General features: G+C 41.2%; 4 protein-coding genes across 12 annotated transcripts in view; 2 read left to right on the top strand and 2 right to left on the bottom strand.

Annotated features, from left to right (window-relative positions):
• The window catches only part of cacnb2a (calcium channel, voltage-dependent, beta 2a), a 72,593-nt gene extending 68,983 nt beyond the window's left edge, over positions 1 to 3,610 (top strand). For all 7 annotated transcript variants that reach the window (XM_084939505.1, XM_084939500.1, XM_084939502.1 and 4 more), the window contains one exon: positions 225 to 3,610. In XM_084939505.1, the coding sequence (XP_084795631.1) occupies positions 225 to 962 (738 nt within the window). In that variant the 3' untranslated portion in view covers positions 963 to 3,610. The remainder of the gene's footprint in view (positions 1 to 224) is intronic.
• An 813-nt stretch (positions 3,611 to 4,423) lies between these two features.
• nsun6 (NOP2/Sun RNA methyltransferase 6) lies at positions 4,424 to 13,153 on the bottom strand. Of its 3 annotated transcripts, none has more exons than XM_084939509.1 (12): positions 13,097 to 13,153; positions 12,697 to 12,796; positions 11,564 to 11,719; positions 11,348 to 11,445; positions 10,992 to 11,098; positions 10,653 to 10,806; positions 9,753 to 9,834; positions 9,179 to 9,298; positions 8,568 to 8,712; positions 8,341 to 8,486; positions 6,277 to 6,402; positions 4,424 to 6,202 (listed from the first exon to the last, which is right to left on the bottom strand). In XM_084939509.1, the coding sequence occupies exons 2-12, from the start codon at positions 12,769 to 12,771 to the stop codon at positions 6,023 to 6,025; spliced, it is 1,389 nt and encodes a 462-aa protein (XP_084795635.1). In that variant the 5' UTR covers positions 12,772 to 12,796; positions 13,097 to 13,153; the 3' UTR covers positions 4,424 to 6,022. The 3 variants fall into 3 exon arrangements, with proteins under 3 accessions (XP_084795635.1, XP_084795634.1, XP_084795636.1); XM_084939508.1 differs by having other exon boundaries at positions 12,903 to 13,140; XM_084939510.1 differs by having other exon boundaries at positions 11,348 to 11,442; positions 12,903 to 13,140.
• Positions 13,154 to 13,828: 675 nt separating this feature from the next.
• On the top strand, positions 13,829 to 21,338 carry arl8 (ADP-ribosylation factor-like 8). Its single transcript, XM_084939499.1, has 6 exons — positions 13,829 to 14,260; positions 16,399 to 16,459; positions 16,561 to 16,708; positions 18,199 to 18,282; positions 18,437 to 18,588; positions 19,885 to 21,338. Exons 1-6 carry the CDS (start codon positions 14,215 to 14,217, stop codon positions 19,931 to 19,933), a joined length of 540 nt encoding a protein of 179 aa, XP_084795625.1. The 5' UTR covers positions 13,829 to 14,214; the 3' UTR covers positions 19,934 to 21,338.
• A 41-nt stretch (positions 21,339 to 21,379) lies between these two features.
• On the bottom strand, positions 21,380 to 27,619 carry maf1b (MAF1 homolog, negative regulator of RNA polymerase III b). Its single transcript, XM_084939498.1, has 8 exons — positions 26,853 to 27,619; positions 26,462 to 26,550; positions 23,720 to 23,851; positions 23,431 to 23,593; positions 23,222 to 23,343; positions 23,018 to 23,137; positions 22,533 to 22,625; positions 21,380 to 22,418 (listed from the first exon to the last, which is right to left on the bottom strand). The coding sequence occupies exons 2-8, from the start codon at positions 26,542 to 26,544 to the stop codon at positions 22,394 to 22,396; spliced, it is 738 nt and encodes a 245-aa protein (XP_084795624.1). The 5' UTR covers positions 26,545 to 26,550; positions 26,853 to 27,619; the 3' UTR covers positions 21,380 to 22,393.
• Between the last annotated feature and the right edge of the window lie 59 nt (positions 27,620 to 27,678).

Genomic DNA, 27,678 nt, shown 5'->3' with positions numbered 1-27,678 from the left:
CGCCTTGCTTTTTTTGAGTTCTTACTCCTGGGTCAGAGTCGCCCGTGAATGGATTTGACGAGAAAGCGTGTGTGTTCAAGTGTGACATCTTCTTCTTTGTAGTTCTGTGTGAATTTTGGTGAAACAACTGGGGTGATGTGATTTTTAGTTTGCGTGTGCTTGCTGTGATGTTTTATGGTTTTGTATGTGCCATCGTACTGACTGATGTGTGTCGCTAATCTCAGGGAAACAGTACAGAGCAGAAGGGAGATAAAGTGGAGGGGAAAGGCTCCAGAGAGGATTACCAGCACCACCATCACCGTCACCACCATCATCACCACCACCAGAGCCTGGACCAGGGCGATGCTGACGCAGAGGGGGAGGAGGAGGGCAACGAGGAGGAGAGGCCTCTTAGGACAGAGTCATCCAGGAGATCCCAGCACGTCCACCACCGGTCATCTTCTACCAGGACTGAACACCACAACCACCATCACCACCACCACCATCACAGCAATAAAGCCAAGGGCCTCTCCCGGCAAGAGACTTTGGACTCTGAGACCCCCGAGAGCAGGGAGAGCCGAGAAAGTCGAGAGAGCAAGGACTCGGCTTGTACTGAGCCGCGCACTCAGCGTCTTCAGCAGGAAGAGGAGGACGATGAGGATCAAGGGGAGGGGCATCCCCAGCAGCAACAGCATTACGAGCCACTGCCCCACCGGGACCACAACCACCATCACCACCACCACCATCACCGCAGCGGGGCGGACGAGGCCGGTCACAGCACGGGACACCAGCGCTCCAAAGAGCGCGAACAGGACCACAATGAGCGGAACAAGCAGCGCTCTCACCACCACCACCGGCCAGCACGCGACCACCACCATCACTACTACGACCGGGACAGAGAGAGGGACAGAGAAGGGGAGGTAGCTCCAAAAAAGAGGGGTGAGGCAGGGGAATGGGCCAGAGACTCATACATCCACCAGTGACAGACCAGAACCCCTCCCAAGGCCCTCCTGGACTCTGTTCTGTCCTCCCATCGTGCTGCTATACCCTGAAAAACCACAGCATCCTATTTATGTACACTTCTTTGTAAATGCTGTTGCATCTTTTTCAATGGCAGGATTTTGATTACATAGATACAAATATAAATATATGAATATATGTATGTGTGTATCTATGCATAGACGTTGTTTATGTGTGGATATGCATGAATATTCTCAAATATGCATATTTTAAACCTGTGTTTGATAAAGCATGACACAAAAGCAGAATTTTTTCTGTACTGAGCTGTGCTTTCTGTGATTAGCATTATAATTTTTATTATTTCTAATATTATTATTATTATTATTATTAAGTTGTATTGCTTGCTACCACTTGAATAATTTGTTCCTTCAGACTACTGCGAGGGTTGACCAGCCATCATACTTTGATGTTGTAGTTGCAGAATAGTTTGACACTTTGGGAAATAACACTTGCCTACATAGTTGCCAGTTTATTATGTACACCTAATGAGCGTAGGGCAGCACGGTGGCACAGTGGTTAGCACTGTTGCCGCACAGCAAGAAGGTCCTGAGCTCAATTCCACCATCAGGCCAGGGTCTTTCTGTGTGGAGTTTGCATGTTCTCCCCGTGTTTGCGTGGATTTCCTCCAGGTACTCCAGCTTCCTCCCACAGTCCAAAGACATGCAGTTTGTGGGGATACGTTAATTGATTAATCCAAATTACCCATAAGTGTGAATGTGCGCGCGAATGGTTGTCTGTCTCTCTGTGTTAGCCATAACACTTCCCATAATTACATTGAAAACTATAGAAACTACTCCTTTTCTAAGTAGTCTGCTTGTACACCTCTGAACTGCTTTCAGAGCTGCTCCTGTTTTTAGGTCACTTGAGACCTTGCACATTTGTGCTGATTTAACCACAAACCTCAAAAGAGCTTCTGTTTTAAACAGATCAGCTTTAAGGTTTATCATGATTGTAACTCATTGTGATAATTAGCTTTCAGGCTACAACCAAGCAACCAAACAGAGTCCAACGCCAGTGACAGTGCTTTAGGTCAGGACCATGCTCGTTTTTGTCTTCATATTTTCAAGATTCACATAGTTGTCAGTTTATCCACCAGGACCAGACTGTTTTATGAATGTTCTGAGGCACGTATTTGTGGGGAGAGGACCTGAATGGTGGCCTGTACCATCTATAAATGTCCTACTACAAATAGTCAAAAATACTCTTAAAATAGCAGCAGTTCTTGAAGTGATCAAGGGGTCCACAAGGAGACAACTTTGATTGGTAGACTGGACAAAACAGCAGACACAAATCCCTTTTGGGGTTGTGTCAAGAAGAAAATCCAGTGTAAAAACTCTACCAAACCTACCCACTGTGAATAAGGGATCAGCCAAGCGTAGCATCTCTAAGAAGCTTAACAGCTTTCAGTACTTTAGTAGGCATAAATAACAGATTTGAGAATAATCATAAAGTTGAATCAATGACTGTTTGATTTAAAAAATAACTGAATACTATACTCTTCATAAATGCAGCACTGTTATATCAGACTGCATTGATTTTTAGCAGGTGAAAAACTTGATACCGCTCTCATATCTGTAGGAGTGTAGAGCCAACAGCAGGTTAGCTTAGCACAAATAAACAGGAGGAAAGAGCTCATGTGAACAGTTTCTCTGAAGGTAAAAACCACCTACCAGCACCTCTAAAAGCTCAACAATTACCATTTTGTGTTGGTGAAATCTGTACAAACCCTACAAATAACAGGTTGTGGCATTACTGGGGGAGGGGGATTCATATATGAGAGTGGTATCGCTCTAACTCTAACAGCGTATTTCCCAAAGTGTCAAACTACTCGTTTTATGTTCATCACTTACTGCTTAGTTTCTTTTTTTTGATTCCACGGGTTTTAGATGTTAAGTTTTAACATATTCATGATTCATGCCTTCTTGCAGGCGCACCTTAGTCTTGCCTTACAAGACAGACAAAGAGTTCTCCAGTAACTTCCTCTCAACACATGCAGTACTGTTCTTTGTATGGGTCCAGAAACATTTTATAACATTGGAACAGGCTTTTTCACATTGGTTTCAAGTGAAAGGGATTTGATATAACATTCCCACCAAATCGTAGGTCCTGATGATTCATCTTGGATTAATCCTGACCCCTTTTCTAATGAATTCCATTTAAGTCCTACTTTGATTTCTTAGTACAAACAATGCTAATTTTAGGATATGTTGTTCAGTGTGGGTATTTCTGAAATTCCAAAGAAACAAAAATAATTCCAAGTGTTTACCAGATAAATATTGCCTTTTAAGTTTTTGCCCTCTTTTCACTCTTCTGATTAAAATACAGGATCTAGTTAATGGATTTGGGGATATTTTACCTGCTCTATATGCCTGAGTCAACAACATCATCAAAACCTGAACAGACTTTAGTTGATCTTTGAGTCCGTGCACTCTGGCCCTCTGTTTACACACCATCTCCTCACCTTTTTTTTAAATGTTCTTTTTTTGCCTGATAATTGTAATTATAAAAACTCGTCCATTTCTATGCTACATTGGTAGCACTACAGATTTTATAACAGTGTACATGTGTACATATTGCATAAATACGAAGAATAAAGTTGGAAACAAACGACTGACGCAGTGGGAGACCGTTTTGATGTTTGTGTCAGCAGAAGACCCAGAGGAGGGAAACGGTGCATCTATAAATAGTCATCTGAAACTCCACTGAAAAATTGAGGTAGACTCACCGGCCTGCCTCCTGAGTCGTCATGACAACCCCGACATGAATGACAATGCTGAGGGGATGCATCTAAAATAGGAAGCTGCCTCCACACACACTCACAGCTGCCTTCATAACAGACAAACTCGGAGATGAGGCATATTTGATCTTGAATTTTAATGTGAAATCGGGGAAAAACAAATCTTCAGTGGTGCAGCGAGTCTGCACTCACATGCAGCTTAGATGCAGGGAGGTGAAGTGCAGCGCAGACAGACGTGTGCGTGGACTGATAAGAGTCTGATGTCATTCCCAGGAAAGGGGATTGAGCTGAGGTCATAGTGAAGGTCCTCAAAATACTGCGTGTCAGAAGAACGGGACAGATGTCGGTGCACTGCTGGCACGGATCTATAAATTGCACACAGGCTGCGGATTTATTGGACATCCATTTTAAATTTGCACTGAATAAATTAGTTCCTATATTTGGCAACCATAAGCACGTATGAACATGTAGCAATATGTAACACACTATAATGTGTGTGAGCAGATATGAAGTGGAAGTGGAGAATCAATTATTTTACCAAGCCTTTGATTATGGGAACATCAGAAAGCTTTGAAAAATTGAAGATCATAAGATCACACAGAGAAATAAGATGCCATTGAATGTCGATTTTCATCACAAAGTATCTAGACCCCAAATATTCTAATGAATATGAAAAAGTGCCAGATGTTTCTATAACATTTTAAGCCTTTTCTGTCTAACAAACCACTTTAATTAGTAATTTAAGCAGAAAAAGGCACCTAACTGAAGAGAAGAGCCAGTGTTGTACAACATACAACAGAGAAAAGAAGCAACTAAATTGTATATTTAGGCAAAAACAATCGATGGCTGCCAAGAAGCCAATGATTAGGAAAGCAAACAGGGAGAACATTTAATTTGAGGTATGCCAAATTACACAAGAACGTAGCTTAAAATCAGTGGTAACAGGTCTGATTGAGCAATGCATCCAAATTATTACCAATGCAATAAAAAAAATACCTGGATAAAAGACACAATGGAACACTATCAGTCATGGCCCAGACCTCAACATCAATGAAGCAGTTTGGGATGATCTTACAGAGAATGAAACACAAGCAGCAAACATCCAAAGAAGAGCTCTAAAGCCCAGAAAATTATTCCTGAAGACTCCTTGAGGAAATTACAGGAAAGCTTGCCTAAGAAAACAGACAGTGTTGAAGAATGGTCCTAACAAATACTGACTATCAAGCTCTTTAGCAGTTTTTTGTCCTGTATAGTAATATTCTATGCGCCTGTTTCCAATTTTTCTAGCAAAATATAAAGAAATGAGGGGTGGCGGTATTTTTTCGAATGTCAGTGCGTGACGTTTGTCTGGGATGTGTTGACTAAATGTTCAAATATAAGACGATTCTTGTTTTGCTTGCATAAAAAGGAATAAATAACAAAAGAGAAAAAGGAAAAAAAATTAGCTACAATTCTTTTTAATCTCTGCTAAATACAATTAGTTAAGAGGAATTTAGACAACAATTGACAAATGGTTTGAGATCATATGCAAAGGTCTTCTAGGAGTAAACCCTACCATCATGAAAAAACCTCTGGACTATTTTGGCATCTTGTTTTTAAGGAATTATCTAAATTAACTCTTATTTTATTAGTAAAAAACAAATAAAAAAAGGTCTAAATATCCTGGAAGTCATCATTTTAATAACATCTTTTTTTCCACTCACATCTTTACTCTTAACCACTTCCAAAAACAGAAACAGCCTCCCTTTAAATGTGCTCTTATTCTGAAAAACTGAGCAACATTTCCTTCTGATGAATGCAGAGACTGAGCCAAACACAAGCGTCTCCTCTTTCCTGCAGGCTCCAGAAGTCCTAATTAAATGTCCCAGTCGTCTCCAGCGCTGCAAAGACACTAAATTGTTAATTCCTCTCATGGCCTCTTTCTACACCTACTTCCTGATCCATTCTCCAGCGAATCCGTCACCATGGCAGCTGTGTCGTCACTGTTGTTATAGCAACCGCAGCACTGCTGCTGCTGCATTTGCCGTTACTCATCCAGACTCCGTCGCCACGTGCCCCCCAACCACCACCCTCTTCCATCCAACCCTCCCCTGGTGTTTATAAAGCTTATCCCTATATGGCCCACGGTTTTAGAGAGCAGCTGTTAAGAGGCAGATGCTGTAAACAGCGCAGGGAGCTCTTTGTCAACACTGGCCCGTCAAAGCACACAGAGTGTCGTAATATAAACACTATTGTTCCCGTTTTGCTGTCTCATATGAGCCCCGTGCGAGAGCGCGAGCCCTCGGGTTAGTTTTTCAGGAACTTAGCGATAAAGAAGCCGATAGTGTCGCTGTTGGCTCTGCAGGGGAGCGGGGCTGTAGTTTCCGTCTGCTCCCAGCTCAGCTCGGGACTGAACCTCTGGAGGAGGCGCAGCTGCTCAGGTGGAAGGCCGGCTCCAGGCATGCCTTCAGCACCGATGTGGGGCTCCTGAAAAACAAAAAAAGGTTTCACTTTGTGATTTTTACATTTGCAGTCACGTCCATGTGGCTCAAGTGCTTTACCTGTGGCTCAAGTGAGAGGCAGCGGAAGGTGTCAAGGGCCCAAGCTACCTGCTCCTCATTCTCTGCTAGAGTCACTGTGCAGGTGCTGTACACCAAAACACCACCTTTCTTCAGCAGCCGCACTGCCTGCAGAGACACAGATAGCTACGTATTCATGTACTCGCTTTATAGTCGGTGTAATCGTGGTTTTATTAACTTTTTAGTGAGTTTTAGAAGCACTGGACCAAAACTATTTGGTTTCAGTTCATTTTTTGCTGCTCTTTTTTAGCGGTAACCTCCAGGGTTTAAAATTAAGTACCAAATAAATTACAGATCCTCTTGTGCCCACTTGAGGCTAGCTCCAAAACTGTGGAAATTCCCACAGACTGTCGTGTTTAAAAGGCCCAAATTTAAAGTATTAAAGATTCATCTTCACAGCTTTTTAACATTTGCTTCCAAAAGTATTGCCTGTTATGGTCACTGACGGGAAAACACACCGGATCTATTATCTCTAATTCTCATCATTTATCACATTCTGGGTGTGCCCACTCCTCTGGGGGGCAGTAACGAGCCAGTATGTTTTTTATCATAAACCTGTGGACTGTGTTTGTGTCTGAAATCATTCACTAAAAGTGAGATATTTCACCACGTCATGAAAAATATTCACATCCATTTGGAAGTGGATGGCAGCAGGACTGGGTGTAAGAAGAGCATCAACTGATTCTGAATCGTCAGAAATCTTTTAGTTGAAGGAGCGCCGCTGAAAATTAATATTGGATTAAAAGCAGAAAAGATTTTGCGATGGAAATCAATGCACAAACTTAGGAACACTTCCAGAAATCCCTCTGTGAACGCAGTCCATCGAGGAAGCCGCAAATGTAGGTTAAAGCTCTATCACGCAAAGTAGGAGCAATAAGTGACCGTGATCCACCAACGCCACTGTCTTCTCTGGGCGAGGCTCAGTTCAAAAGACTGCCTTTCTTGGTGTAGTGGTGCATTAGTGAATTGGCAGCTTGCACACTGCATCTATTCCAACAGCATGGCTTCATAGTAGAAGATTCTCTGACTACTGAAGTGGCCTGCACCTTTCACCAGCTATAAATACTTGGCACATGATGAAACACAAAATACGACAACGAAGATCCAGGACTGTTGAGCAGCTAGAATCCTATATCAGACGAGAATGGGGCAACATTCTTTTCCCAAAATTCCAGCAGCTGCTTTCCTCACTTCCCAGATGTTTATAGGCTGCTGCTACAAGAAGAGGGGATGCCACACAGCGGTAAACACAGCCTCCTCCAACTTTTTTGAGACACGCTGCTGCCATCAAATTCAAAGTGACCTCATATTTTTCTTAAAATGCTTCATTTTCATTTTCTAAATATTTGATGTGGTTTCTGTGTTCTAATTGTAAATAAAATATACGTTTTATTTTACACAGTGTCTCCGTTTGTTTGGAACTGGTGCAGTCTGCTTAGAGAACTTTGCCATATAAAAGATGGTGACAAGTCATAGACCAGTGAAATATCCCCAAGTGGACAAAAATGTGTGTTGATATGCGTTGTATGCAAGCATGTGCACATATGTTTCTTTAGCCTGCAAGTTGGGCCCTGAGGAAACACTGATGAAGCTCCAGCGAAGCATGTCATCTGCGCTGGTTTCCATGCAAGTGATTGTTGGGGTTTTCTCTGTGTTCTCTGTATCAGTGTTGGGTCTTTACCTTACAATATAAAGCACCTTGAGACGACTGTTATTGTGATTTGGTGCTACATAAATAAAATTGAATTCAATTGAATTTTTTTAATCTAAATCACAGAAAATGATCAGGTCTCAAAAGGTTATTCGCAGAAATTTGAAATGACAGTTTGCTTTCTCTGCGCACTTTTGAACAGACTTGTAAAACTGCACATAAGCCTGAGAAGTGAGCTTCAAACCTCACAGTGACGTTAAACAAGTAAATCTGAGCTGTGGTCAAGCTGCAGTGGAATTTCTATCCAATGCTGCCACCTACAGGTTAAAGAACGCTAGTACTGCTGTGATGTTAAGATGATAAAACGTGGTTTATGTGTGTGAAGTAAAACCTACAGCATGAAATAACTTGCGCTGCAGTGGCTGGTAGGAGCAGATCTCTTTGAGGCTCCAGGTGCTGCCCATGTTAGGTCTCTGTCCGAGGCCGCTGCAGGGAGCATCGAGCAGAACCCGGTCGAAACTCTCCGGAGGGAACGGAGGTCCTGGGAAACACAGACACTGAGCTGCTACCTATTTATTATGAACCCCGGAGATTTACGTCATAGATAAACTCTGGACTGTACCTTCAGTTTCCTGTGCTGGGTCACTGCTCACAGACAGAGTGCTGTTAAAGCAGTGCACCTTCACGCTTTGCAAATGCAACATTTGTGCATTTTGACGAATGCGGTCGATCTTATTCCGGATCCTGTCCAAGGCTACGACCTCTCCCTGTGTCGGAGAAAAAGAAAAATATTAGAAACAACTTAAAAAGGAAGGAAATTTCACAAATTACAATCCTAGACTGCTTGTTTTTATCTCAGGAGACTTTTTAGTTAAATCAAGTAAATGCTAACAAGAAGACAATCTGATCACTAATTTTATTACACAAAGATGAACATGCTGTTGTCTGCCCTCTCCTCCAGGCTGGACACAGACCAGCCCCCCAGTGGAGTGGTGGTGGGCCCCTTTGGTGGGGTACGGATGCTGACCTTAAATGTACTTAAATTCCACTTGGATCATTTTCTATGTTAACAGTTAATGTAAAGTGTTGCTTGAGACCTAGCTCTAAATCACTGGTGTCAAATTCATTCTAGTTCATGGGCAACATACCATCCACATGGACCAGTCAAATCACTGCATTAAAAAAACAAAAATACTCTGAATATTAATTATGATCGCATCTGGACACAAGAACCTGATCTCCCATGAGAGCAGCAATGTGGCAGGTCTTCCCTCCAGGCGCAGCGCACATATCCAGGATGCGCTCTCCAGGACGAGGCCCGAGCACGTGTCCCACAACCACAGACGGGAGGTTCTGCGCAACATGGATTCGCTTCAGTATGGGCAGTGATGTGGACATAACATGTATACAATACAGTTCCTGGTTGATTCAGACTGAAACCTCACTGCTGCTCTTTTTAAAATGGACCTAATACGCTATTCCACATTGTCTGTCATTCTGTAGGAATGTTTTAGGCAGTTTTTTAATTTCTTGGATCAGTATGATGTCATAAAGAGCGGATATCCTATGAGACTCCTGATCCACCTGCTGCTCAAACCATCTGTTTGCAAGGTGCAGCTGTTCCAGAACGATACAGGACAGTTTATCTGAGCCATAGGATAAATTGAGGGGCTACAACAAAGCCAGTTATAACAGAAAATGCGGATTATTTTGCAAATCAGAATTATAGGTCCACTTTAATAAAGGTCCAATGCGGTTCTAGTTTATTACACCGACTTTAGCTCACTGCGGCTCTAATAAAAAATACCTGCAGGAACGCTAGGCTAGGTAAAACACCATCAAAGGACGGACTTCTGTAAAGCGGCTCCACCATTCGGATACCGATACCTCTGAAAGAAAAAAAGACGACAACTAATCAGCTAACACCTGTCTAAGATGAAGAGTAAATTTAAAGTTTCTATCCACATTGTCCAAGGTGCTTTTAAAAAAGAGCAAGGGATTTTCAACATAGCATTTCAAAACATACAAGATTTCTTTAGAGACCATAAATTATTTCCAAACAGCACAAATTCTATTCAAAGCAAAAAAATAAAGAACTGCCAGGTAATATTCAGAGTATGTTTTTTTTGAAAGAAGGAAGTTATAATTTAAGGGGTTTTTGTAACTTCAAAACAGGGAAGGTCCGTACTAGAAAAAGCTTGTAGAAGTTCATGGAGTGAAACTGTGGAACAGTCTGAATATGGAATTAAAGCAATGTCCAAACATAAAACAGTTCAAAAAGAGTTATAGAAATATGATCTTCTTGAACTATAAAGAAAGGGGTGGGATTACATAAGTGTGTACTTCCCTCTCAACATGTAAATGAATCAGAATGGTAGCAATATTGAAATGTATTGACTTTTGTATAGTATTTTTTTCCTCTCTTATTTTCTTTACTAAATGTACCTGTATATTGTTTACATGTTTGAAATAAATTAACAAAATTAAATTAAATGACATTTCTATTTCCACACAATAATCAAATAATTACAGATTTTTTTATTTTATTTTTTTTTTACATTTGTCCCCTGAAAACCTGGCCTGTTTATTGCTCCATAGCATAAACCACTGCTGTGCAATGATGTGCTTTAACTTTGTAAAGCTCAAAGCTCTGTAGCTACCTTACAGAGTCATGCTTGTGTTTAAAAAAAAGACAGTGTTTACTTACCTGGCAGGCTCATCTGTGCAGAAGATAGTGGAGCGATCCATTTCGGCTACACCATTACCCACAAATACCTTCTTCCCCTGGAAGCTGGTGGCTCCTCGGGTGCACTTGCCCTCCAGGTCAGAGAAGACGGACACCAAATCCCCCGCCTTCATGTCTAACAAGAAAACAAAACAGCACACGGTTCGGTTTAAGGAAGATAATCAACACTTGGAACAAATGAAGATACTTTGGCAAAAAGTAAAACGTGCTTCCAAATCACAGAGCAGGTGAAGAAAACAAAGACACCACTGCTCTAAGTATTCACAGCCTCACTTCACTTCTACTGTTTTCAAGTCTTACATTTGGGGCTGCCAAGGATCCCCGGGGCAAAGACGTGAGCGCCTCTCAGTACGGCGCCGCCACACTGAGCGCCCACCACCACCTCTGAGCCGAGCTGCTTCACAGGTCTGAGAGTACAGGACAAAGAACGTTCACACGGTTACAGAGGATACAAGCACAAAAATGCCATTCTTCTCTTTGACTGACAGTTTGTTGGCAGCTATCTGAGGGTGTGTTTGTTGTTCCTTTGTTATCAGAAATATTTCCTGTGTTGTTGCTGTTCCACTTGGATGTTGGAGAACCTCAGAGGCCCAAGTGGTGCTGAGTGCGACCTCGACAGAGCAGATTAAGAGTTATCTGAAGCATTCTTCGCATACCTCGGACCTTCAACAGGAAGGATCAGCACATCTGCAATTCGTGGGTGTGGCAGAATCTGCACAGAGACTTCCTCTGCTGACGAGCTGCACATCAGCTGCTAGAAAAATAATGACAAACTAAATAAGCATGACTCCAACACACTGCAACCAAATACCGAAGCCCATTGTGTGGGTTTTCTTACGCCCTCTACATTCTGTTACCAGACAGAGACTCACCTTCCTCAGCTCTTCTGCCAGCTGCTGCCTGATCTCCTCAAGGGGGGCGAGATGGGTGCTGGCTCGTACGCAGGTGTATGAAGGTGGGTGAGACAGACATGAGAGCAGCTTGTGGAAACGATGCTCTGCCTCCTGATGACCCACCGCCGTTAAAACCTAATAAAATAGAAGGGTTAGTTAATAAAAAGCATACAGTGTGCCTTTATGTTGATGAAGTAACACAAAAGAACTGTTTGTAGATGGTAAACAGACTGGTACTTATAAAGTGCTGTGCAAAATACAGACTAAGAGCATAGACAAAAATCTAATGACAGGGTCACCTGATCCAACCCTAACTACCTCTATACTTTAACTATATTAAAAGTACAGAGGGTGTCTATTCCCTGAACCCAAACTGGAAGCTGGTTCCACAGGAAGGGGGCCTGATGGCTGAAGGTTCTGCCTCCCATTCTACTTTTAGAAACTCTAGAAACCCCAAGTAAGCCCGCAGTCTGAGAATGAAGAGCTCCGTTAGGATAATAAGTTACTATGAGGTCTTTAAGAGATGACGGTACCTGATTATTAAAGGCTTTGTATGTGAGGAAAAGGACTTTAAATTCATTTTCTGGATTTAACAGGGAGCCAATGAAGAGATGCCAACATAGGAGTAATATGATGCTTCTTTGTTGTGCCTGGAGGCTTTTAGGGAGCTTTCAGATCAACCCAGTAACAATGAATTACAATAGTCCAGCCTAGAAGTAATGAATAAATTAACTACTTTTTCAGAATCAGTATCCAGAATGTTTTCTGAGCTCTTTCAATGCCTGACTGCATACAACAGAAATGTAATATGAATGATTCGTAAAAAACAAATGAACAAGAGAACCCATCAGTGTTTAAGGGAGCAGGACTTCTGTTAAAGATTACTTAATATTTCTTGTTAGAAAGTCACATGTAACTGTTTTATAACTCTCAAAGGGTTTTCGTGACTGTTATGCAGACAGAGATTTGCAGAAAATATACTGTAACAGCTAAATGAAACCACACGCCGATAAATGACGACTTGTAGCATCCTAACTACTCCCTCGGTGAGTTATCTTTTCATTTGAAAGGGAAGACAGCGATTCCAAGAAGTGCATGTGAAGTCTTCTTACCTCCTTGTTTAAGAAGACACTCTTAAGATATTCAGTCACTTCAGGCTTCAGGGAAATTCGTGGGAAAATCGACATTTCCTCTGTTTAACAAGGCTTCAGACTGTGGGAAGGAAAGCAGGAAAGCAACACGTGTCAGATGGACATCTTAATTATCACCGCCACTGGATTAATGTGGAAACCTAAAGAGGCCAACAATTCAGCGATACCTGTTGTACAGACCAAAATGTTATTGCTAGACCAGCCAATTTCTCCAAGTATATGAAAGATCGTATTACTTAAACGACTCAGTAACATTCAACAAGTCCGCTTCTTAAAATTAATACATTGACTGTTAAATTATCTTTCCGCTCCAGGTCTGATTTCATTGTAAATGTGCTTTTAATTGTATTTCGTTGCTCACTTCTGTGCAGCGTGGAGTCCACCGGATTGTTTTGGCATTCTTCTTGCAAGTACTTCCGCATACATCATAGGACACGTGACACAAATTGTCTTTCTTTTTAAATTTTTTTTATTGATTTTTCTCTTTAATTAAACAGAATAGATATATTTAAAAAAATTCTAAATAAATTCTAAATTCTAAATAAAAAGAAACAAAAAATTGTGAGAAGAATATGCTCAAGAATAGATCCACCAAAAAGAGAACAGCATTTTCAATAAATAAATAAATAAATAAACAATTATAAATAATAAAAAATAAAAATAAAGTTTATTTGCATGTGTCTGTGTGTGTGTGTGCGTGTGTATGTGTGTGTGCATAAATCTTTGGGTTTTTTTGTTGTGTTTAAACAGTAAAGCAAGTTATAAAATAATATATCCATCAAAGTTGCATAAAAATTAATTTATAAAAACATAACAAGTAAAAACTTTATCAAAATAGCAAAACATTTAAAATTATAACATTTAAACATTATAAAACCTTTTGTTTTAAATGTTGGCTAAACTTCTTTTCCTTAGGAATTTTATAGTTATAGGCAATATAATTTAGAAGCAAATAAAGGTGGAACTGAAGTGTTAGCGGCTTGGCTTCATTGATAAGAAATATTCCTAAAAAAAAAAAGAAGAAGAAGCAGAAACTGGAGATTTAAAAGACAAACATGCCACGATGCGTAAACGTCATCACGTAACCGGAAGATAACTGAGCAGTCGGGGTTGCTTTTTTTCACCGGACAACTGGCAGCTAACGAGCAGAAGAAGAGAGGAGTAGATACTCACGGGGACTACACAGCTGCTCTGTACACCCAGGGATTATTTGTACTTCTTGTGGGGGCTTTAGGCTTTACTTACACCTACACAATAATAACTCGTTGCGGTATTGTTTTAGATCTGGTTTTAGCTTCATGGCTTAGATGTTTTAGATGGAGTTCGCGTTGAAAAGGTCGCTGAGGTGTTTTGTAGACCAGAGCTCTTTGAGCTAGTGTTAGCTAGAAGCAGCCAGCCGCGGACTGCACGGTGCGGACCACAGAGTGGAGAAAGTCGCTCTATCCACAGAGGGACGGACATCGGCATTTATCCCTAACAATGGGCCTCATACTCGCCAAACTGTGGAGCTTCTTTTGTAACCAAGGTGGGTGTCGGTTTTTGCAGCTCACTTATCTCCCGCCGGCTTCTCAAAGATAAGGCGAACTGTTAGCCCGTTAGCATGAAGAGGGCAGCTGAGGTGCCACAATAGCAGATGGCAGAATTATCTCCCCACACATCTATTTTATTTATTTATTTATTTTTACTTAAGCCCTGCCATCTGAACTGTCTTTGTTTAACTTGTAAACCAAGGTACTACTCTCCACCCGCATGACGCCACCCACCATCGTAACTGTTAATCTGTTTATCAACCGATGTAATTGCCTTAAGAACCTACCGGAGTATGTTCACAGTGTTGTCAATCAGCTTTGGCTCACTGTCCAGGACACGTCGCCCTTACATAACTTTTCCTTGACTTTCTGGAAAGATGTTTACTGTAAATATAATTATTCAGTTGTGGCTCCAGGTGTCCACTTATAACAATGGAACTAGTCTAACTAGTATTTTGCTCCCGTTTATGATAGGTTACCAAGCTGGATAACCAGCATTATCGTGTAATTTCGAGTTTTAAAATATGGAGGACAGAATTTGCGAAAAAATACAATTCAACCCAAAAAATATATATTAAAAAAACAAAAGGTTTACACCTTTCCTCATCACTTGCATCTTGGAACAGTAAAGAAATGTATACATGTCGAAAGAAGTACCAAAATAAGCTCAAATGATCCTCTGTATTAAAGTATTCAATGTGGGTTTGCCAAATGTCCTCCAATGCAATGTCAAGTATTCATTAACTGTACAGCTTCAACTTTCTGCTTTTTTCCCCTTACTGTAAGTGAGTGTTATTTTTCTTAATAATGAGGAATAGGAGGTGAAAATCATTAATGAAGGATGTGGTTATATTTACAGATAGAATTTTTGTTTTCTGTTTGATTCCAGTCATCATTTGTCATCTGATAGGGAATTATTTTTGTGCTCTTTAGCATGTGTTATATTGCTTACTTACTGCCTGGCCCTAAGAATGGCAAATACCTACTTTCATTGTTACCTAATTCTGGATTAAACTATTCCCAGTGTCAAGTTTTACTTACTTAAGGAGATTGCTGTGTGGTTTGGGTGAAATTGTTGGGACTCAGACTAGGAGTTGAATCATCACCATGTAATTGTATTACTAGAGATGTGGTTGGAGACACAAGAAGTGATTCTTCTTGGTGTATGAATCCCTTTGTGTTATTTTTGCCGAATTTTAATTCTTTAGCGCATTTTAGGAATAAATGTTTCCTTTCTCTGTACATCATACGCGTATTTTTCCCTGTGTGGTGACATCTATTTGGATTTTTGTTGATAGTTAAACTTTTTCCTGCCCCAAAATGGGCATTTGGGACGTGGCTATGCATTGCAACATGAGTTTGCGTTAACAGATGAGTATTTCCCTGTCTTGTTGTTTTTTTGGTTTTTTTTGTTTTTTTTTTGGTAAGTGTAAGATGACATCAATTAAAACATTTTTTTTTTAAAGGGTGGGGGGGGGGGTTGTTAACAAAACAAAACCAAAATTTCTTTGGTGGGTGCCAACATTTATAGATAGATAGATATAGATAGATAGATAGATATAGAGATAGATAGATCTATCTATATATCGATAGATCTATCTATCTATCTGAGATAGAGATAGATATGCAGGAAAAACTGTGTAATGTTGCTTCTTGTAAAGGAAGCAATATACATGTAAAACGTTTGGAAAGCCAATGTAGTTCATCAAAACCCTCAGAGCTGCGATGCCCTTTGGTCAGACTTCCTTCCTTCCTCTCAGCCGGAGGCCTCGCAAGGGCAAGAAGTTAAAACACTGGCCTGAAATATTTTAGTATCTACATGTTCCTCCAATTCTGCATTTAGCCCATCATGTTTGCCTGTCTCGCACCAGCCTCAAACCCTCATTGTTGTTCTATGTTCTAGCTTGTTATATGAATGAGCAGAGTTTAGTGTAGGTCTAGGTTTGTTTGTTTATTTGGGAAAAGTAGGTCAGGAAGGCATGAGGTAGGAAGTAAGTTTTTGAGGTTTTTATTTTTTGGTGTGATTGCTTTTTGTGAGCTGGATCCAGTTTCTGTTTCAAACTGTATACTTTCAAATTAATTTCTGAGTTTGTTTTTGATTGTTTGTTTTGTTTTTTTTAATTTTGTTTTCCAGAGCACAAGGTGATCATTGTGGGACTAGATAATGCAGGGAAAACCACTATCCTCTACCAATTGTAAGTACTTTTTTTTCAGTTTGAACCTTCTTAGACATCCTTCCTGAATGCTTTTAAAGTTGGAAAAACACAAACCCACTTTGCATTTCTGTTTTATTCAGTCTAATGAACGAGGTGGTCCATACTTCTCCCACCATCGGAAGCAATGTGGAAGAAATAGTGGTGAAGAACACCCACTTTTTAATGTGGGACATAGGTGGGCAGGAGTCTCTCAGATCCTCCTGGAACACCTACTACTCCAATACAGAGGTGAGAAACACCTTGCAGAGTCTTTCACACTCGACAGTAGCCATGTATTGTCGAGCACAGTTTTCTCCCTGAGCACAGCAGCTGGTGTTTGCTCGGAGCACAGATGGCAGCATAGGCCGCCCAAGTCAAAGGTCACCCTATTCACAAAGGAGCCGGTCTGAGAAGCAAAGGGGTCAGCTGCCACAGTAAAAAGACAAACAGCAGAGGCAGATGTGTATGAGAACTTAAAGACCGCTCTTTACAATATTCACTAAAGGTTTATATCCATTTTGGCTGCTTCATGATTTAAATACAAAGCTCAATTCCTCATTGTTCCCTATGCTTTCTGTGGGAGCATTCCATTATCCTAAAATGTCTCCTCACATATTCACTTGCATGTCTCTCTCTCTCTCCCTCTCTCTCATATCCTCTTTGTGATGTGTTAGAGATCCAAAAAAAGACGTGTGAGCGTGGAGGAGGTAAAGCTGTCAAAGCTTCAGCTCCTCCCCTGATGGCAAACTTTGTTCTTTATGTGGAGGTGCAGCATTAATACATCATGTCGCCTGATATAAGACATGATTATACACCTGGGTGTCCTTGCTCTAAGCTGCTCTAGAAGCCAACTTTTCCCTCATTCCTCAAGGTGGATCAAGGTGATGATGATAGCTGATTCGGAGCAGTTCCTAGGTTGTGGGAGAAGCGAGAGTTGGCATAATGTAAACCACCCCATGTCGGGGTTTCTGGGAATTATAAGAGGCAGTATTCAGCATTTTTATTGACTGCTTTTATTGGGAATATATTGACGGTCAGTTATTGATATTTTTTTAAACCTCAGACTGCTAGTAAATTAATTAATCAGTTGTTAATGATTGGTTGTATTTGTTAGTAAACTCAGTATATTTTTTGAAAAAAAAAATTCAAATCTAAGAACCTGCTTTTCACTTTCACATTAATATAACGTGAATATTGATAGGTTTAAAAGAGTAATTGAAATATGTGAATTCCAGGAATTAAGGATGCAAAAAGGAAAACCTATGAGATTAATTATGTGACTGATTATTATGGAAAGGTGAGTTAAACTACTGTAACATTCAGGTGTGTTTGTATCAAACAGTGGCTAAACTGATGCTGTAGACTTTACTGTAGCTGTACAGTTACTGGAGTAGCTTGTATTTATATTTTGATTGTAAAGTCAAATGGTCACATAACAGTTTGTGCTCTGAGTCACTTTCATGTTGAATAACGTGTTGGTCTGTGTCATCTTCTGGTGGTCTGTGTCATTGGTTTTGATGGTGTGTCTCACATCTCTTCCAAATTAACATGCCTTTGGCCTTTTTGTCATACAGAGACACTTTTTCTTATTCAAGAGGGGATATTTGCATAGCACTCACCACTTCCCATTGTGAGGGTTTCAGCCTCGGAAATGCCCACCCACTGTGTTGCATTTTGTTGCTGTGCCTTTTGAAAAGAGGTCACTTAGCATGGACTTTTTTTTTTTTTTTTTTCCCCAGTTCATCATTCTGGTGGTGGACAGCACAGACCGAGAGAGGCTGGCTATCTCTAAAGAGGAGCTCTACAGGATGCTGGCCCATGAGGTAACACACTCAACTCTTCCTAGTATGACCATATATGATGATAACGCAGGACGATGGCCAGCCTTTTCCCCCACCAGCATTGTTTAGAGTTTGTGGTTCAAAAAGTGGCAGCGACTAAGGTTGTGCTTTCATTGTTCTCTGTGTTCTCCCTCAGGACCTGCGGAAAGCAGCTGTGTTGATATTCGCCAATAAGCAGGATATGAAGGACTGTATGTCTGCAGCAGAGATCTCTAAATACCTCACCCTGAGCTCCATCAAAGACCACCCCTGGCACATACAGTCCTGCTGTGCACTTACGGGAGAGGGGTAAGAGAGATCTGCTCATTCTTCACAAGCAGGAAATACAGAGTGACAGGGTGTGCAGACTTTTAATTAATGCAGGGGTTAGATGATGAAATCCCACCCTCATCCAGCTGCAAACCAGATCTCAATTAATACACAGATGTTTCTAACTGATCTTATTAGTTTTTTAGAAATGAAAGCGGTGAGCAATAAAAGAAAACGGGGAATGCAGATGTTTTTTGTCTCTGTTGTTCTATCTGTAATTGTTTTCTGAGAGACGGATGTGGCCCAAACAAGCAGAAACTGCACATCTCCATACAAGCCTAAGATAAAGTGTTTTTATCTTCATTTTCTCCTTTAACAGATTTAACACGGCACCTAAAAGCTACTGCTCCAGGTTTTTTGTTTTGTTTTTTATCGCTAGGCTGTTTTATTTCTTCTGCTTGTTTTTTGGGGTTTTTTTTTGTTTGCTTGTTTGTTTTTTATGTTTATTGGAACAAACTGAAACTCTATATTATGTTCAGACAACTTTTCAACAAGCTTTGGTGCTCCAGTATAGTGACACCAACACCACATACTTATGAGGACATTTATCCAGTAAAATTAGTGTTAAGTTGTCCTGCAGGGCTGTGAGGCGTGTGAGCCACCAGATGTCACTGCATCTACTTACTTTAAGCCCTGAGGCCTCAGGAGGCTTTGTGCAGCCATCAGTGGCAGAGTTCTGCTTTAAAAATAAATATGACCCACTGCTGTTTGTGTATAAGGGTAAAAACAGGCTCACATTAAGTGCAGTAAGACAACAGGGGGAGTTAGTGAGAACATAAATATCCAACACAAAAACAACACAGGGTGTTTCCAGCTGTGTGAAAGTGTCTGACATGAACGATTTTCTGCTTTGTGAAACATGAAGAAGGACAACTCTGCAATGTATCCAATTTGGCTTCTCTTAAAGTTACCTGAAGTTGTCTAAAGCTGTGAACACAGATGGGTATCTTTGACTCTTCCAAATTAGGAGTGCTCTACAGGAGTACACAGTATAAAAGAGGGATGCAGCTTTGAGGTCTGAAAAGTGAAACCCCTGCTGAAGAATTTTAAACCTGCATGTCACATTCACTTTCAAAAACGGTCACAACAGCTGAAACTCTCAACTCAAAGTTTCATAACAGAGCTGCACAAACCAGAGTGTGACATCATGGCAGCTACACCCATCTTTTATTCAGTCTGTGGCTTTGGGCCACATGGTCCATCATGGGTTCTCATTACATTTGAAGGCATTGAAAAAGTTCTGCTGATTCTCATCTTTGATTTCCTTTTTTTCAGGTTATGTCAAGGCCTTGAATGGATGACCTCCAGAGCCGGACTCAGATAGCCCATTCCTTTGCCGTTAATGGCCTGACTACCTTCAGCACCGCTGGGATGGAACAGCATTATTATTATTATTTTTTTTTTATTTATTTTTTTTTTATTTTAGGACAAATTTGGAGAGGAGTGTTGGCACGCTGTCACAATGAAGCCAGTCCTTCTCCTGAACAGAGACCAGGAATAACAGAGACCAGCTTAAGGAGCAAGTATTTTGGAGTACGGCACCAGACTATCATCATTGACATGACATACTTCTCATCATATCATGTTACATTATATCGTATCATAAACCCCACGAGGATGTCCATACATGGTGCAGCTGTCCTTTTTTGCCATACAAGTTCATCTATGTTGGGACACAAAGGGATTACAAGCAGTGTTGTTAAAGGAATGGTTCCAAGCTGTTACAATAATGCAATAATGTTCTCATGGTCAACACTTTTCTTTTGGGGGGAGGGGGGGATCTGTTATGTATAATTTCTGTTTCATAAGCTACACCATTGGTATTTCTCACACTACAACCTGATGGTGCCGTATTAAAATGTGGTAAAGTATGAAATCCTATTTTTTAACGACCTTGAGCCTGTACTTGTATATTGTTGAGTCAAATGGTGTCGACGCACTATAAATTTTCCCTTCTCTAGCCTCTGGAAAATGAACCCTGCAGCATTATTTCAGTACACAGCTCAGTTTTAATAACAGTATTTCAAACTGCATTTTTTCCTAAATAATGCATTATGATCTTTATTTAAATTTTGCTTATAGACCTGTTTTGTATTAACACACGATCACTGATGTTGCAAACCCCGCCCCCCCGCCAATAAGCTTTTTAGTTTTTAACAGCCTTTCTGGCATCTCAGTCCTCTTAAATAAACCTTCAAAGAGGTGCCACATGTTTATATGAAGTCATTACTCATGAACCACTTGGCTATGAGGAATAGCAGAAATATTTTGGCTGTTTAGGTATAAGTTGATCCTCTGCCTTAACCAACCTGTTCTGGGCATCTTGGAGGACCGTGCATTTCAATCTGAGAGTCTCCCTGTGATTTTGACCTTCTTTAATTCCTTGAACTTGCTAACGGATCTATGCACGTGTCACTTTTAAACCTTGTATTCCTTTTACAAGTTCTGCAAGTGGCCAAAAAAAAAAAAAAAAAAAAAAAAAAGTGATGAGGTGCTTGAATCTTGACTGCAAACCATCCTGGTCTGAGAGTGCCTCTGAGATATGTTCTGGTGCAAGGTCTTTTTACACAAACAGGAAGTGGATGAAGCGTGCGGCCGCCAGACACTGCAGCACCAAGGTTTACAGCTTTTACCTTAAACTCAAAGCAAGGGAACTGATCATATACTGTGTGGTGATGTCTGTACTGTATCAGTTTTATTTCCAATAAAGGTTTGTTTTAAACTTTCAATTAGTTCAGAGTCAAAATAATAACTTTCATTAGGTCGCTGCTTTTCAAAGACAAACACCAATTTATTCACATCTTTAATATATTGGCTGATCAAACAAAGCACGGGGCAGTTGATAAAAGACGCACAACTCCTAAGTACTTTTCAGGAACACGAAGAGCTCATCTAAAAAGAATTTTCTGCGGCATGTTTTTTCTACTATACATTCACTTTTCAATGAAGTCTTTGCACTGAGGTAATGAGCAAAGAAAAACACTGTCAACACATTCAGGAATGAACAGGGATTAATTGGAGACAATTAAAAAAAAAAAAAAAAAATTTAAACACAGTGAAACTATCTGATAAAAGCTGATATGTTTTCTAAGCTGCAACTCAGACGCCAGGAGTATAATTCTCCTTGGCCGTGGAGATTTAAAGAATACAGTCAGTAATAAATGCAACATTTTTAGATTTCAAAAGAGTTCTCACAGTAACGTCACTGTCACACGTAAAAAGCAACAACAGATGAGGAAACAGAGCTCTCAGCTTGTCAGTCAGGCAGCCTCGGCTGGATTTTTGTGTGTATGTGTGTGTCCTGTCTTAAACGGACCCAGCTGTTTTTTTTGTCCTCGTCAGTTTTCAATTATGCTGGTGTTTCTGGACTCCTCTCTGTGACATCATCTGCAAGAAACTTGCTTTCAGTCTTTTTGAGCCACTTGTCCACAACAAGACGACCTCTTTCTTAAGTGTCTGAAGTGGTCTCTTTGGAAATGTGGCAGGAGTGGAGAAGTCCATATGTGGCTGTATGGGCTCAGAGCTCAGGATCCCGGAAAACAAAAAACAACAAAATACTGGAAAATGAAATGAAAGAGTTTTATGCTGACACAGGAGTATTTAACTAAAAACAAATAAAACCCTGCCACGCCACAACACAAAGTTTACCACCGGCAAGAGAAGGCATCAAACATGCATTAGTCTGAAGGTGGAAAATGGCTTTGGACAAGGCAGCAAATAGATGGCGAGGAAGAGGCGGGGGGATGGACACTGGAGAAGCCTGGACACTCTTTGGCTGAGGCGGTTACACACACAGAGCTCTGGGGCAGCTGGAAGAAGAAAAAAAAGAATTTAAGTGACACATTTATTTATTTATAGAAAAACAAGTACTGCACAGCACATATTACAGTAAAGGAAACTCGGCGTTCAATAAGCAGTCTCACCTGTCCTCAGTGAAGCCATCCATTTCCTCTTCATCATCCAGCTCCATGTCCAGCTCATTGTCGAGGCTGCCGCGGCCATAACCGCTCAGGACGCTGCAGAAAGATTATCACGATCAGACCCCTTGTGTCACTGTGTGCATTCAACCTGGGATATTTTAACTGGAACAAGTTGAGGGATTTGACTGTTGCCCAATACTGAACTTGACTTTGTCTGGCTGTACGAAGGCTTGGCAAACCATTTTTGCATTTTACTTTTATTTCCTCTTTTCCGCTTGATTGATTGATGAGACCAACAGTCAGATGTACTGCGACTCTACAGTTTTGTGCTGCAGAGTGGAAACAGCCATCCTGTTGCTCTGGTTTGAAACTTACTAATGTTGTCATTTCATAATTAATTTGGCTGCACACACACAAATCTGTGGGAAACACGATGTGCGAGTTGTTAAGAGTCTGTAGAGGTGAGCAGTAGGCTTGTAGCTGCTGACCTGACGGAGCGACATGTGAAGAATACAATCCTCTTCAGTTTCTTGTTGTAGAAGAAGTAGTTGAAGGACCAGAGACTCCCCTCTTCACCAAAAGGGTCCGAGTCCAGATCTGGGTTGTAGCTAGAAAAAGATATTCAAGCTTAAAACAGATTTATTCCACACCACATGGTTCGCGCTGCAGCGTTAACTGATCTCAGCACCTACCTGTAAATGTCACAGCCCTGCAGGTTGATCTCCTGGTCGATAGCGTTCCACAGCTCGGGTCCCAAAGAGTTAAACTCTTCTCCCACTGCTGAGAACAGACTGCTGTTCACTGCGTTAGCCACCTGGACAGAAAAAGAAAAGCAATCTTTGAAGCAAATTGTTTTTTCTCATTCCAGAGAACAAGTTTCGCTTCGGAACAGCATCCTGACCCAGTTGAGGCTGGGCTCTCGGCTGAACTCGTGAGCTCGCGCGGCGCTGAAGTCATAGTCCGGCCTGAAGGATTCGTTGAGCGTGGTGATGAGGTAGAAAAGAGTCTTCCTGCAACACTTGTCGCTCAGAGGGTTTTCTCCGTCCTCGCTGCTTTTTCCCAGCCTGCACAGAAATGAACATCATGGTTTTTGTTCTTTGTTTTTTTGTTTTGTTTTGTTTTTTAAAAACAAAGAAAGTATTTAATTTCTTCATCTTCCAAACATGCTGAACCTGGCCTGCAGTACTCACTGTGAAGGGCTGGTGGCGCTGGTGGACTGAGGAGGGGAGAGGGCCTCCAGGACATGCGGCTCCCCCTCCTGGCAGAACTGCTTGAACATGTGTTTATCGTCTCCTGCCATCTTGCAGGAGTAGCTCTCGATCCTGCGGGGCAGAAAGCGGCCAAAAACATTTAAGAGCTGGATGATGTAAACATGATGATGGGAGGGTGCGGCCGAATCACTGGAAACTATTTTAATATCCCAGCAGGATTAAACACATGATTGCATAACAGATGGGCCACTCCAGGACATTTTGATGAAATTCATTTTAACACCCCCCCCCCAAATTAAATTAATGAACACAAACAAATGTTGTTCCAAGAAACCTTTGATAAAGACTTTCTTTACATAGAGAAATTACTGGCACCCAACCAAAAAGGGTTTAACCAAGGCCAAATCAAAATCAGTAGTGTAATGACAGAAAGCTTTATTGATCTGTTTCATTCATCTGTGTGTAATATGTTCTGGATCTGTTCATCAAGAAGCCAAAACAACCTGAAAACTCTGATTTCTATCAAATGTGTTCTCCATGATCACCGCCTTTAATGCCAAATACACAAACACCTTTTCTGTTTTTTCATTAAACTGCAATGTAGGTACGTTTGTTTTAGGATAGTTGGGAATTAATAACTATCAACACATAACTTAACTCTAAATATCTACAAGCTATTACACGTTCAACAAGACAGCCTGTTCCTTTCACCGAGCCATATCTGCAGGAGTGCCTGACAAGTCGTGGCTAACGTTTCCTGCGTGCTCTTTCATGTTTCTAGGTCACATGCTGCTGAGATATATGAGAGCAGAGCAGCAGACTGCTGTGCAGTTGTTTATTTTGCACCCTCTCACCAAGAGGTTATACAAGAGCAAAGGTTGTGTCACTTGGAGGATACACTTGAGTGCTAAGACCCTCGCCAAGGCTGACAAGGCTAATTATAGGGACATCAGAGGACATCATGGTGGAAATAACTGCCCTGGTATCTCACACACACACACACACACACACACACACACACACACACACACACACACACACCAAATAACTTAACTAAACTTAAAACTAGGCATAAAGAAACATTTCAGTTCACTGAAATAAAAACCAACCCAAAGCAAATAAGCACACTTTGAAAACGTAGCTGAATCTCACCTGAATTCAAGTAAAAACTCATGAAAAACACAAACCCATTATTACTCCAGTAGAGACCAGAGGTATAACAGTTAAAGAGATCACCCTGATGCGTTGATCTTTGTGCGAATGTTATCTAACCTCAGATAGAAAGCGCTTGAATTTAGTGTTTTCTATTAATGTGTGTGTAAATAGGTGAATTTCACATCTTGTATAGAGCACTTTGAGTGCTCAGAGTAGAAAAGAGTAAAGACATATATACATTTCATTATTACTGTATTTATTACTGTATTACCAATTCAGGCCTACTTATTTACTGCCTTACTTTCCTGTTTTCAGTAGGAAGCACACAATCTTCACACAGAACACCAGCTGCCTTCTTTCAGGTAATTTATGCACCCTCTGAATAAATTGACTACGGTTTTATTTTATTTTTCTTGCCTGCATGAAAATACCATAATCCGCGCTGGAAGCCTGTTCAGTTAATTCTCAGCTAAAGTCTGCTATGATGAGCTGTCTCCAAATCCACTAAGCAGCCTTTGCAGCTGCTTCACCAGCACCGTCCTGATACTATGTAGTGTATGTGTGCATGTATACATCTGCTAAAAACACTTCACAACAGTCTCAGAAATAACCACAGCGCGCTGTGAGAGGACACCGTGATCTGCGTCACTCGAGGTCACAACCACCGCCCACACACCCCAGAAAGACAGAACAGCAGACCGAGCTGCATAACTCCACACACAGCCCACTGCTCTTTATGTAACCACACTGTCACCGTATCCTCGGGCCCCGCTGGAGGCTTTGCATAATCGACAACACGCCGATATATCTTACAGTTTCCCAAGCTGACAGCAAGAGCTGTCAGTTATAAATTAACCTTCACTGCAGGCTCTGAGTTTAGGCCGTCAGAGGTAAAGAGTTACCATGATGTTGCATAACACCCAGGTGGCTGTTTGCTCTACTACCCCGCTTATGAGGAGTGTACATGAACTGTGAGCCAGCCGCACCTCTCGCACCATCTACCACTCATTTTCATGACATCAGTGGTAGATCTCTCCTGTATGAGGAAAACTTTTGCTTACACTGCAAGCCTGCAAAGTTTAGTGGTTCAACTTTAGAAGTGCAACCTCGTAAAACCTGCACTTCTGGAACAGAAGAATTTGTTACTCATCTTGTGAAATAAACTCTGCATGCATCACAATCAGGTGAGCTAAGGTAGCACGTCTTAAATATGCAGAAACTACAAGCACTGCAACTGAAGTTTGTGTGGCATTCAAGTGCAGCAGAAAGACCTAAAAAAAATTCAGTTAATACCCAAAACGTTCTCAAGGGACCAGTCACCTGTCTGAATTGTTGCCTACATGTCCACAAACAAACAGACCCTGTGCCATTTTTTTAACCCGTGAGTCGCCAGCACACCTAACCCAGATCATGTGAAACACACTTACACCACCATACTGAGGACTTTATAGTTTATGCATTTTTTATATCCTCTGAATTCCTACATTCTTTGGTTGCATCTACTCATTTCACTGATCATTCTAAATGGGGGGGGGGGGGGGGGGGGAGTAGAAATGGAAGTCTTACCTGCCAAGTATGCGGGACTCCCCTGTTTCAACACACAGCCGGGAGCTGAGAGCTTCAAAGCTGGAGTTTTCCAACAGCTTCATTGTAGTCTGCAAGAACCATAAAGATAAACATACACATGCTGTTTAGCTTGCATTCACAACAGGTCTCTTAAGGAAACGATAACTTGGAGTTTTAACATGCCTGCACAGTGCCCGCCTTATAAAGTCATTACACAGCGAGTTACAAATCAGCGACAAGCAGATAAACAATGGTGTTATTTAGCAGAGAGGGGGCTGCAGCGCCCCTCGAGGACAACTTGCAGATCAAAACAGAAGCAGCTGCCCCTCCCCCACTCTGCTCTACATTTAGTTGACAAGCCGTCTTCCTGGTTCCCATATAAATCACTTACCAGGCAGTAATTTTCGACACTGGCCGAAAACAGACGGTCCAAAATCGAGCAGTGAGCTGTCTCGGTCGATACTCGCCCCTCTGTGACCAGCAGGGTGCTGAAGATAACCGAACCGCGCTCTGTGGGTGACCAGCTAACGGTAGCTAAGTTAGCTTACTGACAATTGCGCTCCTGTCTTCACTTCACAGACCAGCCTTTAGTTCGCACTCGAGCTTAAGCATCTTACACAAACACTCGGTCGAGAATGAGTTATTCTGAGGCTTTTTAAGTTTATAGAAAAGCTGCTCTTGCCGATTAAGTGCGATGAGATTACATCCAAAGACTCTTGGCGTCCGTCGGAGTCTGTCTGCAGCGGCATCCCTTCCGACCTAATTTACAAAGCGACCGTTATTAGCGAGATCAAGCCGCCTTTTTCAGAGCGACTCGATCAGAAAAGCAGCAACGAGCTACCTAACGTCGTGAAAATATATATAATCTGGTTACGGTTGCTACAAATCGTCGACTATTGCAAAGACATCTATTCTCATCAAAACAACGGACTCTACTGTACTGGTAAAACCCAGCCCCCTTTCTTTTATACGCCTTGCTAAAGGAACCCGCCCACGCTTGCTTGTGGTCCCTTGTCATTGGCTGAAATAATCCATCAATATAAATATGACTAATAAGATTGGCCAGTGCTATATCGGGGGGTGGGCTCCCCAGGTTACTGTGTATTTAGAAACTAAACTTGTTTTGTTTTGTGTTGTTTTGTTTTATAGACCTTTCTTCTCTTCCGTTAATCGAAGCAGTCAATTAACACCTTAAAATACTCAAGTATTATACATAT

The sequence above is a fragment of the Perissodus microlepis genome, chromosome 9 (genome assembly GCF_051167445.1).
Source record: "Perissodus microlepis isolate ML-2025 ecotype Zambia chromosome 9, ASM5116744v1, whole genome shotgun sequence".
In the NCBI taxonomy this organism is placed as follows: domain Eukaryota; kingdom Metazoa; phylum Chordata; class Actinopteri; order Cichliformes; family Cichlidae; genus Perissodus; species Perissodus microlepis.
The sequence above is the reverse complement of the archived record's forward strand: the minus strand, read 5'-3'. Positions and strand labels throughout refer to the sequence as shown.